General features: G+C 52.3%; 1 protein-coding gene across 1 annotated transcript in view; it reads right to left on the reverse strand.

Moving 5' to 3' along the window:
- The window catches only part of USP43 (ubiquitin specific peptidase 43), a 169519-nt gene that overhangs the window by 93786 nt on the left and 59985 nt on the right, over window positions 1-15748 (reverse strand). The window contains exon 3 of the mRNA XM_024217634.2: window positions 10777-10871. Coding sequence (XP_024073402.2) covers window positions 10777-10871 — 95 coding nt within the window. The remainder of the gene's footprint in view (window positions 1-10776; window positions 10872-15748) is intronic.

The raw sequence follows: 15748 nt of genomic DNA on the forward strand, positions 1-15748 counted from the left end.
AGAAAGGCAGGATGGAATCCAGCAGGGAAGCTTGTGCTTCCCTCCGATATGTCCAGTGTGGGAGGAAAACTGGGTCCAATTTTGAACGCAAAGGCCTTTGACAATTTCCCATCAGGCCATCGGCCTTTTCCGGGGGCAACTGTGCTGCCTCTCCCTGATCAACAGGAGTTGCTACTTCTTGTGCTATCAAATGGGTAAGCTGAGGAAGAAACTGGCAACAGCCAGAGACTTCACAAATTGAAGGGGGCCAGAAACGTTCCTGGTGCAAGTCCCCTGAAAGCAACAGCATCACTCCAGGGATGGAGAGAACCTGAAGTTGATTTGCTTCCTCTAGAAAGATACCTAGGGCCCTACCAAATTCACGGCCGTGAAAAATGTGTCATAGACCATGAAATCTGGTCTTTTGTGTACTTTTACCCTGTACTATACAGATTTCACGGGGGAGACCAGTGTTTCTCAAACTGGGGGTCCCAACCCAAAAGGGGCTGCAGGGCTGGGGGGGGTTGCAAGGTTATTGTAGGGGGGTCGTGGTATTTCCACCCTTACTTCTGCGCTGCCTTCAGAGTTGGGTGGCCGGAGAGCAGCACGGCTGCTGGCTGAGGGCCCAGTTCTGAAGGCAGCAGGACAGAACTAAGAGTGGCAATACAATACCATGCCATCCTTACTTCTGCACTGCTCCTGGTGGTGGTGATGCCTTCAGAGCTGGGCTCCCGGCCAGCAGCGGCCAGCCAGCAGCGGCCACCCAGCTCTGAAGACAGTGCTGCCGCCGGCAGCAGTGCAGAAGTAAGGGTGGCAATTCCATGACCGCCCTACAATAACCTTGCGACCGCCCCACAACCCGTTTTGGGTCAGGATCCCTACAGTTACAATGCCGTGAAATTTCAGATTTAAATATCTGAAATCGTGAAATTTATTATTTTTAAAGTCTTATGACCGTGAAATTGACCAAAATGGACCGTGAATTTGGTAGGGCCCTAAATATACCTATGGAAATAAAGCTACCAGGACGTGTAGCCGAGATGAAAACCGGGACTGTCCCATGTGCTCCCATGATGCTTCCACAGCATCTGAGCCTTTTTTCAGCTTCCTCTGCTGAGTCTGCCAAACGCCGCTGATGTCCCCGGAAGGGCTTTCCACCGCAAGGCACTTCTGCTCAGAGTTCTTTGAACTACTTACCCCCATTTTATTTTGATCATTATTATTGTTTCTTGGGACTTCACCACACAATCGGTTGCCACAGCTCACGCGCTCCATGGCGCCAGTCAGAGCTGAGCACACTACGCACAGTGAATTATTCATTCCAATACATTTAGTCCCTTTTTCCCATTTGCAAAATTATCTGCCGACAGACACGGGTCCACATTTGCAAAAGCGGCCCCTGATTTTGCCCTTCCATTTTTTTGGGGGGCCCAGCTTGGGCCTCTCCCATGGGATTTGCTAGGTGCTGGGGGTGCTCAGAATCTCGGGAGGTGGAAGACATCCCATGCACACTTGACGGGCCCAAGATCGGTCACTTCACAACATTTTGGTCGTAGCTTTTTACAAATGATGAAATTATCAGCTATTTTCAGTATTCACCATCATGACTGGTCACCTAGGTCACATGGTATTATTTCTGCTCCCTGACTGGATGACTGAAATTTGCAATAAACAGAAGAGGGATTTGACTAAGTCACTTGTGGCACGAACCTCTGCACAGGCTCGTATTCACAAGACTGTTGTTTTCCAGGAAGATGCTTGGGAACGAGTCATCTGAATGTTTACAGGGGTGGCCACTTTTACACCACATGGAGCTTTGTCCCCCTCTAATGGTGGTGGGGCCACATAGATGTCGAGGAGCCTGCTACAACTGTGGCTAACAGAACAGGGTCCTTTTGCTCAGGCAATATAAAGGCTCATGCATTAAGATCCCAACGTCCCCAGTTCAATCCCAACTGCTGACGACTCACCCAGTGCCCCTGTTACATAAGGAATGAAGTAAATTACCAGGCTTAAGTCGAGCAAATGTTCACAGATACACTAGTGCAGCCTCTGCCCTGCTCTAGTCACCCATCCTCTGTTGCCATGGAGACAGTTGCATGGTACAGTGGAGATGCTTATGTGAGGCAGTTTGATCTAGTGGTTAGAGAATGGGAGTCTAGGAACCTTCAGCTCTGCGCCTTGGGTAAGTCATTACCCCTTTCTCTGCTTCACACTCCCCCTCTGTAAAATGGGGATGATGCACAGACCACCTGAGCAGGGGGTGGCAGGGAGCAATCACAGCAGGCAGTGTTTGCACAGCACTAAGTATCTTTGTTGTTATTAACAGGACAGCAGACCTAAGGAGTGAGCAGCAGCAGAAGATAAGCATCTAAGGGCTATTCTGCACTAGGCAGGGTTTGCCACCCTAGCTACACAGATACAAAGCCCTGCTGGCACAGCTTATCCTCGTTCGGAATGAAATCAGCTAAACTGGCAAAAGCACTTTTCTGCCAGTGGCCATGTCCACACTACAGACTTCTGCCAGCATAGCTCTGTCCGCCAGGGGTGTGAAGAGGTGTGACCCCGACCGAAACAGCTGTGCCAGTAGAAGTCCCTAGTGTAGATACAGTTATAGCAGCAAACCCGAGCTTTTACTGGTTTCGCTCGGGGGCAAGAGGGTGGGCTGAAATAAGCTACGCCGGTAGAAATGCAGCTTTGCTGGTATAAGTTAAATCCTTCCCAGGAGCGCTTTGCCAGTGTAGCATACCAGGGTTCCTATACCAAAAAAGCAATCCCAGCGGAGACATGGCCTGAATCTACACTAGAACTTTTCCTGGAGTAAAAATATTAAAAAATCAACCCCCTAAGCAACAGGGGGCCAGTTTACTCTTCAGACCGGCCAACGTCTGACGAATAAACCTGGCCTGAGCTGCCAAGGGAGAGCGAGGAGAGGCTAGAAGTGGGCAGCCGTGTCTCAGAGGATGGCCAGTTCCGTGGGCCTGGGCTAGCTGACCGCATGGCCCTTCCAATGGCCAGGGAGAACATGGGCATCACAGCTCTGCAATGACCTGCTCCAGCCGGACACTGGTTATTAGAGCTGACTGAGGAACGGGAAGTGTTTTTAGCGAAAAACTGCAATCAATCAATCAATACGTGGATTTTCCATGGGAATGTTTCATTTTTCCGCAATCTCCCCTTTTTCCCTCCTGCCAGTGGTTTTCGAAAACTGGGAACATTTTGGTTTCTGATGGAAAACCAAAAACTTTCAACAGAAATGATATTTTTTTCCTGCAGAAAAGGTTTGTTTAATAAAAAAGCTATTTTTTGCCTAAAATTGGTGACCTGGCTGACAAGTTCTGAAAGAGCTCTGCCGGTCACTCTGCTGGTCAGTCCCTCTCCCCCTTTGATCCTATTGATTTAACGTCTATTTCCCAGCACGTGTGCATCAGTTACACTCCGCCGACTGTTCTGTACAAAAGCCAGAGGTAGGGCTGTGCAAAAGGCAGCTTCTCAGTCTGATCATGCACCTGTCTCCTCACGTTTGGGGGTGAAGGGCAGTAGGAGGGGGCAGGGAGGCAGGGCTCTAGTTATAGGAGTTACAGCCTCAGTTGGCTTTGGGATCAGCACTCAGGTGACCTGGAACATGCCCTGCATCTACTTTTAAATCTAGCTAAGCCACATCCCACCTCAGTCTGCAGTTCCCAGCTCTCTCCGGGTGTCAGGAAGCAGGGCCTGCTGTAGGGCCAGTCTCCGAGCACCCTAACCTGTAGAAGGTTCCCTGGCTGGCTACATGGCCTATTGGATGGACGAGTAAGCAGACTGGCTCCTAAGCCAAGCAGCCACTCAAAATGTGCCTAGTGCTGCAATAGCTCCTGTGCCTACTTGTTCCCAGCCTTGCCCCTACCTTGCCTCACTTCAGGTAACCCAGCTCTGGCCCTGCACTTCTGACTTTATCTCTGACCCTTGGCTCTGGCCTCTGACCCTGGTCTCTTATTCCTGGCCACTGACTCCTGCTCCAACCACTAGGCATGACTGCCCCACGTCCCAGTCTCCCGCTCAGAGTCCCACAATACCAGCAGTAGCTGGCACCTCCAGACCTTCTCTCTCCTGCTCCTTGAAGTGATGGAACGGCAGCGGCCTGCCCAGCCAGCTCTGTTCTGGCTGCACGCACCCTGCTACAGAAACTTGCTGGGTCTACAAGTATTTGAAGGCAGAAAATCCCCAAGAGGGAGAGAAATTATTTAGGGAGGTGCCGGGGGCGGGGGAAAGCGTGCAATGAAAATGTAGTCTGAGGATCCAGACACACTTCCTGTGGGTGAGGAATCCACACGGTGAAAGCCACAGCGCCAGCCATTTCAAACCAGGCTTGATAAAGCACTAGGAAATCTGTCCAGTACCACAGGGAGCGATCCTGGCTGATGGGGAAGGGGAAATCAGACGGCCCTTACCAGCTCTAACTCATATACACCAAATCCATCCCACACGGAACTCTAGGCACTTTAGTACATGGGAGATGAATAGGGTGCTATGATTTTATGACACAACCGATAAAATCTTCCATTTGGCTGAGCACAGCATGTGCCGTGTTTCAACAGCTCTTTGCTTCGGCGGGACTTAATACAGCAGCAGATTATATCAACAGCCCAGATAATGCTCCTTCAAAACCATTAAGCCATTTTTACTCTATTACAGATTCAAGTGATGTCTTGGAGACATGGGGCCTGGCTCTCTGAGGCCCCGCCTAGACTAGGAAAATGAAGCGTGTTTAGCAAACATGTTAGCAAGCACATGCAAAGGTGCAGGAACTAGTTTTGTGGGGGTTGCTGCAGCTCCTCCAGGTTTTACGCGGGGCTCTGCTCCTGGCCCTGCATGTGGGGTCCTGGCTGCCAGCCCCGCCCCCGGGGCTCTGTTCCCAGCCCCGTGCCCGGGGTCCCGGCTGCCAGTCCCACCCCCAAGGCTCAACTCCTGGCCCTGCACGCAGGGTTCTGGCTGCTGGCCCCCGCCCAGGACTCCACTCCTGGCCCCGCATCCGGGGCTCCTTGCCCACCCGCAGCTGTGGCCCCAGCCTCAGCCTCCTTACCCTTGTCCATGTCCCTCACTCCCGGAGCCATGGCCCTGCTCCCACCCCTAGGGGACGGAGTGGGGCACGGATGGGGTAAGGAGGGGTGCAGCACCCCCATTCTAGCACATGTCAGTTAACACCTTTTTAAACACAGCCTAGCACAGAGTATAGATAAAGACAGTGGGGTTTATAAATAGGTTAGCTGTCAGCCCTCAGGTCTCCCACTAGGAGGCTTTGCCAGCCCTGTAATGTAGACGCAGCTTATACCAAGAGAAGCAGTTTTTCTCCTGGTACAGTAACACCACCTCCCTGAACGGAGTTGAGCTGTGTCAACAGAAGCCCTCTTCTGTTGGCATTGCTGCCTCTACACTGGGGGTTTTGCTAACTATGTCAGCTTCGTGGGGGGGGGTGTGGATTTTTTACACCCCTGACAAGAAAACTGTGTGGCCTGGCCCTGGCCCAAAGCTTTTACTCTGTCAAAAAAAAAAAAAAAAAAATCACACCCCCCCGCCAGACACAGCTACGCTGGCACAACTCTGACGGATAGACCTGGCCAGAGAGCTGTAAATGGTGGATGCCGGCAAACAGTTTGTAACTGATCACTGGGCTGTACAGCTTTGCCTATGTGGGATGGAGAGGGGAGTATTCAATAAACTCAGCGCATCATCCTCCCCTCACTGTGGTCACGGCAGCTGTCACCCCACCCGGATCTGGGACATAGGACACACAACTCGTCATCCAGGCCATGCGGGTTTGCAGCAGGCTGACACATGTGGGGCTTGCTGTGCCTAGGAAAAACGGTCTTTAGTGAAAATGGGATTGCGAGGTCGCTGGAAAGTCCCCGTGTAGACAGGGCAAGCTAACAGGCGATGGCTGGTCGAAGGGGAAACCTAGATCGGCTAACATATTACAACTGCCACAGGCCCTGTCTATGCTGGGCTCTCAAAACAGGTCAGCTATCACATTCTTGTCCAAGCCCTTTCCGAGCCCTTCAGATGACACCCCTGCTCTTTCCGAGTTGAAGTACAGAGGAAGCGAAGTGATCACAGGTACCAGCATGCCGTAAATGCTGGCCATATGGACTTGTTAATGGTGACATCTGTCAGTTCGACTCCAAGCCAGCCCCACCCTGCAGCACTCATGTGCTTGGAAATCAGAGGCAGTGCCTTCCCCACTGGCCATCAGATCCCCACTTGATCTTCAGCCGCGTATGGAGGCTACAGCCGGACCACAAATCACAACCCATGGGCTCCAACCTCCCCAGCGATGACACCGGTTTTCTGTGTTTGGATCATTACACAACAATAACAGCAGCCGGGGATAATAATCGGCGCTTAAAGAGATCTCCAAGAATCTATCACCAGCCAGCAATGCTGTTTCTTTAGCGCATAACACAACGCTAGGGTCTGGACAACCCATTCAGATAAAAATACTATCTCCACTCACCAGCACCTGGCCCTGATGCCTGTCGTCCAAAGATCACTGAGGCCAAGGTGTGCTGGGGCAGCTGACCCACTTTAACGTCACCCCGTCTGCTACACCAGTGTGCGGACAAGTTCCCAGCGTCTCCCAGATTCGTCACTAACTAGCTGTGCAGGAAACTCTTCACCCACCACTGAGATGCAGCCCAAACTCTCAGCTCTTTGGAGCCTTTGTGTTCTGGGCTCCTACAAGTTATGGAAATACAAATCATGATGCTAATCATCTCTGGGGAGGAAAGAGGCCGCTGCTTAGCAGCCCATGGCAAACCGTGCACCACAGCTCAGAAAGGGAAGGCCCAGATTCTCCAAGATATTTAGCGCTGACCTCTCACCAATCTCAATGGGAGTTAGGCACCTAAACACCTGTGCGGATCTGGCCCGAAACCTATTTCCAGTGGAAGCGATCGGGAATTTGGGGAAAAGCGAATGTAACTACCCAGCCTGTCTGGAACTTGGCTAGGACGATGAAGCTTCCATCCCATTCTTGTCAAAGTGACAGGGCATCTTTACTGAGCATGAGGGGTCAGGACCTCTGCCATATGCCTTATCTCAAAGTTGCCATCTCCAGCTGCACTGGGACCTCGTAAACCACATTGGGCCAGGTCTATCTCCGGGGGAAAAGCGCCTCCTACTGAGCTGCAAACGCCACTTCCCCAGTGCCCAGAATAACAGAGCAATCATACTTTGCACCTACTGTCTCTGATTATTTATTAACTATGGTGTATTATTTATTGAGCACTGCCAAGGTACTTGGTGCTGTAAAAACCAAAAGGACAACCCGGTCTCTGCCCCTCAGAGCTCACAGACTAACGGGACTCGGTGTGGATGATAGAACACGCACTAGGTAATTAACTAAGTCAAGTCATTGAGTTATACCCACAAGAATACATGGGAACTCATCCTGGCTGAATGGTTCCTTTGCTTTTAATCCCTTTGCAGAGGGTGCTGGATTTTCCTGACCTGGTGCCGGGTACTGGCAATACGCGCTGGGACTTCTGGCACTTACAAAGGAGTTCATCTGAGCAAAACTCCGTGCACACGATTCGGCAACGCTGACGTTTTATAAACCAGTTTGTTTCTTTACTCTCTCTCACTCTTTCTCCCCCTCCCCCACATCCAGAGCCCAGGCTACCATGCACCTGTGAGCAGACTGTGATGTGACATTGCAGAGGAATAACTTTACCACCACAACCACTTAATCACCTGACGCCCAGCTGGCACTCCCTGAGTCTTAATACTGCAGCCAGTATGCTAATGCCCGTCAACTGTATCCTTACTGTGCAGGTGTTACCTGATCTATCTGCTCACAGAGTCAACTGTGCTAACCCCAAAGCTTTTTGCTGTTATTCTCCTATGGAGTTTGGCTAGAGCAGAATCACTACATTCATCTCTGTTCTCTCAGAACAATGCAACAACCCTTCCCTTCCTTCAGATTTAACAAAAGCACTGCACTCACCACTGATGGGCAGCCACCTCTGGGGTGGGACACGGCAGCTGTCCAACATTCAAAAAAGGAAGTGAAGAAGAAAACTATATCCAATTGACAGACAATAGGAATTTTAGGTGGCCAGATGGAATATGCCCGGAGCCCCAAAGTTAATATCCCATCTCCTACCACAAAAAAGCCACAGCATATTTCATGACCTCAAGTATGGGGTTATTTGTCCAATGTGGTCTTACAGGAGAGCGCCACCTAGAGAATGACCAATACTACATCTGGCAGCACCTGGGTTTTTTTTTGAAGGGCTTCCATCCAAGCAGAGTCCAGGCCAAAGAGCTCATAAACCTCCCCAGAATTTTATTCCTGTGCAACATTTCCACTTGTGACACATCTATCGCTCCTTGTTATGAAAATCTTTGCCATCTGATTCCTAAATGGGTCTTTAATTTTATTTCCAGATCAGCCCGTCTGATAATTTACATTCACACAGTGATGGTGGAAAGCACATAAATATCTCAGTGAAGTTGCTGCTTATTAAGCCTCACTCCTGGAATAGCTTCAATGCCACCAACTCTCCGACATGCATAATGCTGTGCTAGCAGACTGGGGGGGAGTGGATGCCTTTGTGATAGCCTTGCTTCATGGTGACACAACAGCAGGTGGATTCATCCACCTTCCGAAGTCCCTCGGGGAATGTATTTAGTGCAGAGAATTCCAAGCTGATCATTTTTATTTTTTACCATTACCAGCACTTACTGCAGGCTAGTCTCTGTGCTCACCGGGCCGCAGTACGGCTCTGCACTTTGAATAGTGTTGTGTCGACTGAGTTTGTAGCAGAAATCCTCTAAAGTCAACAGACACTGCAACTGCCATCTAATGGGGACATCCGTGCTTCCTGGCGTTGCACCAGCTGTTAACATTCGGGCCGTTCTTGAGGTTCTTCAGGACTTTCTCTTCCTGTCCTGGCCAGGACGTGCTGAGACACCTGGGCATTACAGGCCTTGGACTGGAAGCTGTAACAGTTTCAGATTTCATTCCATATGCCCTGGATCGGCAACCAGAACCTCGGCTCCAGGCATGTTACACTCCTGGATGTCTGGAGGAAAGCTTGTTGCCTCCTTCTACTAATCTTCAACTGTCCAGACTGTGCTTCCCGTTGTCCATCACAAACAGTCCACGCCCAGGCTATCTAATGAACAGCAGGGGTGTCACCCAGGTGGGAGGGAGGGCAAAACATGGCCCCAGATTGTGACAGTTCTGGGTGAAGCTGTCTAACTAAATAAGACTGCTTCAGAGGAAATCAGACCCAGCCGCTCAAGCTCAGGTTCTGGTAAACGCTGGTGATTCAGTAGAGAGCGCGCTGCCCTCTCACTTGGTACCGAACCCCAGGCACCAGCATGGCGCTAAGGGGTGCTGTGCTGCTTCCGCCTTTCAAATGCGATATAAAGCCCAGGTCCTGCCCATGTGCAGACATTAAATAAGGAGCGGTGTGAGGGTCAGATTTCAGGCTGGGTCGTAACACTTTGCCCACCAAAAATTCCCCCTGCGCTTTCAGTTGGATACAATAATCTTCTTAAAAATCTGTCCTAAACTGTCACAAAGTGCTGCCGTGGGCTGTTAAACAGCTGCCACGCTCCGCCCCAGAGATGGCTGCATTTCACTGCCAGGAGAAGCAACTCCTGTCTCCATGGTTTGTGCAATCTGTAATGCACTTTGGGATGGCTGGACGGAAGGTACCAGGGAGGTACTGGTCGGTGTTGTCACTTGCAGTACCAGGAAATGTTAGCCTCACAGCCTCCTCATGGGCTCTCCCAGATCAGTAGTGCTAGTGCACTCCCAGCAGAGATGGGAAACACGAGGCATGGTTTAAAGAGCCACCACCTTCATGGAACTCTCTCCACCCCCACTTCCCCCGCCCCTTGAGGATTCTCTCTCTCCATTATCTCTGTTCACCAGCTGGAACGGGTTTCCTAACTGATCAGCCCCAGGACCTGGAAATCCAGCTTGCCACCTTCTGCCTCTGCCACGGCACTGCAAAGCGAGGCTCTGCGGCCGGGACTCAGCCACTGTCTCAGCTGCTGGTGTGTAACTGCAGCTTGCTCTCCCGCAGCGGGCTGGGCTCTGCGAAAAGCTGCTCTGTGCTCACTAAAGTGAGTCGGGGTGATGGGAAGCCCCATGGGGGGCACAGAGAGGGAAGCAGGAGGGGGCATTTTGTAGCCACTTTTCTGACTAGCCTTTAAAAATGGGGGGTCCTCATGGTCAGATGGGACAGCGTGTGCCTGTGTATGTCCCCACTGCTGCCTGGGAAAGCGTGCTGTACGGGTACTGCAGGAACAGGAAGCACCAGGCAGCACAGCTGGCAGTGGGGCGCGGGTGCACTCCTTTACCCCTGTGTATCTCTCTGCGGTTACTCCCACTTTGCACCAGCAGAGAGGCGAGCAGGAGAGTCACTCCACGCGGCAGCCAGGCCGGCCTCTCCCTACAGCTGCAGATTTTATTCCTAGAGAGCTAAAGCCATAAACTATTTCTGTTCGGCTCCCAAGGAGCTTCACCCTCACCCCCCGGGTACTTATCTTTGATGCCCAGCATGATGTCGCTGGAGGTGCCATGCAGCTGGCAGGCAGCCGACATGGCCTGGGTCCTGCAAGGACAGGTGCCACATCCCTTTTCTGTGCAGCAGGGAGCATGGAAGTGTCTGGATCCCAGCCCGTCACCTCCCAGCTCCCCCTGCCCCACTCCCAGCTCAGCCTGACACCGAGGTGGGGCCGATGCAGTGCAGGGATGGGACAGGAAGGTTTGTCCGGGGCAGACGTGTCCCCCACCCCCCTTACCTGTACTGTGCTTGGAAGTGGTTCTGCACGAAGCTCTGTCTGCTGGGAGGCTGGGCGCTGCCAGAACCACAGCTCTCGTCGAGACTGGGCTGGGGCTGCAGAGACAAACAGGGTTATGGAAACATGGGACGGCAGCTGAAAATCACCCGACTCCCCCCAGTGGCACCCCTGCCCCCACCACACCCCACTGCCCTCAGCGGGGGCTGTCAGCAATTCCTCCTGATGGAGATCTTCCCCTCCACCGCCGTCTCTACGCGCTTCTCCACAGCTCAGGGTGCAGGGAGGAAAACTGGGTGGGACCCCAGCTCCACCAGCCCTGGACAGCCACAGGGGTCACTACAGTGGGGCATGGGCCACGGCTCTCCCCAGGGCCTTAGCACACTGACTGCAGCCCTGCCAGAACAGAGCGGGGAGGGGAGCAAGACATCTGCTTCCCTGTGGGCATGGGGGGGCACAAAGTCTGGGTAATGGGGCAGAAGGTGGGAGCAGGGGGTGGGGAGGGAATGGGGGTGGGGGCTGGACGAGTGGGGGAAGGAGATGGAACCAGGCTGGAGAGGAGAGCTCCAGGGTGGGGGTGAGGCAGGGAAGCTGCTGGCACTGGGTATTATCAACAGCAAGTCCCTGGCCTCTCTGGGCCTCCGTTCCCATCTGTATGATGGGGACGGTCGCCCGGCCCTGCCTCGCAGTGAATTGTGAGGATCAATACACCCCCTGGATACCACAGCGATGGGAGCACTAAAAGTAGCTCAGATCTGACGTGGCATCATCGGCCCCGCATCGCTGCACTGACTGTCCTTCCCCCTTGAGGCTCTTTGGCTTTTCCCCTCCCAGGCAGTCTGGCAGAGTTACTCTGAGGAGAGTCACCCTTGTCTTTCCGGCCTGGAGAGGCCCTCAGCTAGCCTGGTCCCTCTTCCCAGCCCTCAGCCCCAGCAGCCCTCAAAGCAGCCACAGGCCCTGATGGGTAAATACCGGCTGTACAGACAGGGGAGCACTGAATAGGAGGAGGGGGCAATTTCACTGCCGGATACAGCATTGGGGAGACCGACACTGGACACCGCGCCCAACTCTGGGCTCCACATTTTTAAAGGGATGTTGAATAATTGGAGAGGGGGCAAAAGAAAGGCAGGAAAATGATTCAAGGGCTGAGGCGAGAGCCTTACAGAGCAATCTGTTTAGCTTCTCAAAGAGAAGCTGAGAGGTGGCTTGTTTACGGTGTCTAAGGACCTTCCTGGGGAGAAAACACACCTACTAACGGGCTCTTTAATCTAGCAGAAAAAGGCAGAACCACCAATGGCTGGAAGCTGAAGTCCGACAAATTCAAACTGGAAATTAGGAGTAATTTTTTACCAGGGCGGGTGATTAACCATTGGAACAAACGCCCAAGGGAAGTGGTGGATTCTCCATCTCTTGCTGTCTTCAGATCAGGGCTGGAGGCTTTTCTGGAAGCTGCATTAGTCGAACACAAGCTCTTGGCCTCAGCACAGGGCTAAGTGGGGGGAATTTAAGAGCCTGTGCTGGCTGTACAGGTGGTCGGACTAGATGATCTAAAGTTCCCTTCTGGCCTTAAAATCTCTGCATCTCTGCAAGGAGCGAGCGATCAGCGCTGACAATAGGGTGGCTGCTTGCTGAACCCACACAGCCTGCTTGCAGTTATTAGGAGCACTCCCATCTCCCCTCACAGGGAAAGCAAACAAGGGCAGTGAGATCAGATGGTTCAGTGGAGAGCAGAGGAGAGATCGGATATTGGAGAGCAGCAGCACCGCGGCTCTGGGACAGCAATGCAAAATGCACACAGGATCCAACCAGGAGAAACCCACCAGCCAGGCAGGCACAGAGCAGGCTCAGCCCCCCTACCACATAGCAAAGCTACACGGGGACCAGCGGCTTGTAACTCCCTGGGCACCTGCTGGACGTGATGCTCGCTGGCAAGCAGCTGTCAGCTTTCAAACGCCCCTCCAGAGAGCTGGGTTGGGGGGGGGGAAGAGAGTTAGTGAGTTTGGGGAACGTGTGTATGAGTGCACAAGGGTTGCTGTGTCCCCATAAGTGTGTGTGTGTGTGTGTTCATGAGGGTTGCAGTGTGTGCATGAGTGTGCACAAGGGTTTCTGTGTGTGTATGTGTGTGCACGAGGGTTGCTGTGTGTGCACGAGTCTGTGTATGTGTGTACACGAGGGTTGCTGTATGTGCACGTGTGTGCATGAGGGCTGCTGTGTGTGCAGCAAGTACAAGCGGAAAATGGTGCTAGGTGTGAATTAACCTCACGTAAGTGATCAGAAACAGAACAATAACTAAAAACACACCTGGGGTGCATGTCTCCAAGGTAAGTGTGACAGCAGGGCTTCACGAGCAAGGACATCAAAATAAATAAATACATCCTTGCACTTCCCTGATGTCTACTATATACAGATGTCAGAGTACTTTACAGCACCCCAGCAAATATAATCACCCCAGTTTTACAGAGGGGTACACTGACGCACAGAGCAATTAGTGTGACTGGCTCATAGTCACAGACATTGAGTCACTGACAGATCTGGAGACAGAACCCAGGAGCTCTGACCCCCCAGTTCCCTATTAGAACCCCTCGCCCATGCTAGCTCAGTTACGATATCCTGAGCAGCGCAAGTTTTGGGAGTGTGGCTGCCCTGAAGGAATAGCAGCAGGAAGGGGGACACAATCCCTTCCTAACAGTGGCACTTTTCACCTTGCACCCCAACACTGCAACAACCGGAAAGTCAAATTCCTCGACACTTCCTGCCAGGGAGATTCGCAGGTCCTTAATTGTGGCTCCCAATTGTAACACCCAGGCAAGGAGAGCAGATTGCAACTTCATCTGAAGACGTGATAAATAAATCTCTCTCACTGGTCCTGTACAAAATTCCTAGAGCAGGTCCTAAGGCGACTGCTTCTGTATTTACAGCCTCTGCATCAAAGTAACTGCAGCTAGTACCACTCTGGGGGAGGGAAGGGGGCGGTAATTCGTCAGAATTTTAGCACTGGGGCCCCCTGGATACAATTAATTTAACTGGCCCCAGCTTCCTGGGCTCATCGGCTGGAACCTGGGAATAGTTAGACCACGTCAGCTGTATGATTAAAAAAAGACTAGGAGTGCAGGTTATTGCAACAAAACAGAGGAAGATCCAAATCACCCCAACAAGGGTGCAATTGACAAAGTCACTGGAATTAGGGGCAGTACCTGCCCTGTCAGCTTCTGGGAGAAAAGAAGAAGAGAAAGGTCTGTCAGTTGGCTGAGTTAAGCCTCACTGAGCGCCAGCTCTTGGTTCTCTATCTGCAAAAGGAATTGAAAGAAATTGACCACAGACTGGAGTTCCTTCCAAAATCTTCTCACTGCCCCGCTGGACAGATAGCCAGCAGCTCCCTCTACAACACAACCAGCAGTGCTCCGGCCAGCAGCCTCACCCAGACCAGCACTAGCTACCAAACTCCAGGGGGAGACTGACACTGAGGAAGGGCTGAGAACTGCCCGCAGCTGGCAATAGGGTACCTTAGAAACACCAGCAGGAGGTTACTGCAGGAATTTAGATGGAACATAGGAGCTAATGGTGTTAACATAACCCAGTCGCTGTCCAACATTCAACAGTGTTCTACAACGTGCGGGGTTTGGTATAGAGACCTCAGCTTCCTTGGCACCATGGCAAACGCACCATTAACCATCCTTTGAACTTTGTATTGAAGATAAAGAAAAGAAGGGAAGACAGTGAAAGCCTTTGGAATGTCAAGTATTAAGTCAGGCTTGCATTTCAACAGCACTCCTTCCCTCTCCCTTAGCTGGTGAGCGTTTCAGAAGGAAACCCCCCTTGTTTGACAGTCTCCTAGATGGGAGCCAGGATGGCACAGACGCCGACTTTCTTCTTTTCGGGTGGGTGCTCCACTCCCACTCCACCCCGAGGCCGCGCCCCTGCCTTGTCCCCTCCCCCAAGACCAAGCCCCCACCCCGCATCTTCCCCCCCCAGCTCCACCCCTTCCCCCGAGCGTGCCCCACCCTCGCTCCACCTCTTCCCATCCCCACTCCGCCCGCTCCCTCAGCCTCCCACCTACCACCGAACAGCTGATCAGTGGGTGAGTGCTGAGCACCCACTATTTTTTTTGCCATGGGTGCTTTAGTCCTGGAGCACCCACGGAGTCGGCGCCTATGCAGGATGGTAATCGCTGTCCTTCTGGGAAAAAGGGGAGAAGTTTGTTGAGATGGATTGGAGCTGCTGCTGTTGTTACAGTCTGATCCTGTTTCATCCCAAGTGGTGGTTTGGATTCAGCTGAAGCTGGTAGAAGCAGCAGTGTTGTTTGAGCCCCTCCCTCTGGCTCGGTCTGGTCAGGACATCTCTCGGGATCAGGACGATGAAGGTCCGGGGCCCAGGAGACAGCGGGGTTGGCAGTGAAGCTCACTCCAGTAGTCTGTGTCTGTTCTTCCTGTATTGCCCCCCGAAGTCTCTTTGTTTAAGGACCCACAAAAGGAGCGGCGGGTGGAATAGCCCATCCCCTCGTTCTTTTGTCCACCAATTAGCCCTAATATCCCACACGCAAATTTTGATTCACTAATTTCCGGTTCCACATCCTCTGTCTTTCCCAAGCCGGATTTCAGCATAGTCCTTGAATCACAGCAGCGTGGCCTTTTTTGTTTGGACTAATTTATCTCTGTCTGGTTCTCCTGCACCTGTTTATAACATTCATTATTGAAAACAACCTGACCTACTTTCCAGCTCCATGTTATTACAGGTTATTCATGAACTCTGTACAACGGAGCTCACAATCAGAGTCAATTTGTAGGCTTGATTCTCACCCCAGGGCATCCCACCCAGAATGCTCCAGCCCCATCCCCCAGGATGCTCAGGGACACCAGCTGGAAGAGCGCCCCCTGCAGGGCCACCACTAAGCAGCTGCTGCCCTCCATTCCATTCCTGTGTAACTGAACCAGGCTCCGTTGCAGCAAGCAGGAACGGGATTCACGCCGCGCCACAC

This window comes from Terrapene carolina, unplaced genomic scaffold (genome assembly GCF_002925995.2).
Source record: "Terrapene carolina triunguis isolate 2854851 unplaced genomic scaffold, T_m_triunguis-2.0 Scaffold192, whole genome shotgun sequence".
NCBI classification, from domain to species: domain Eukaryota; kingdom Metazoa; phylum Chordata; order Testudines; family Emydidae; genus Terrapene; species Terrapene triunguis.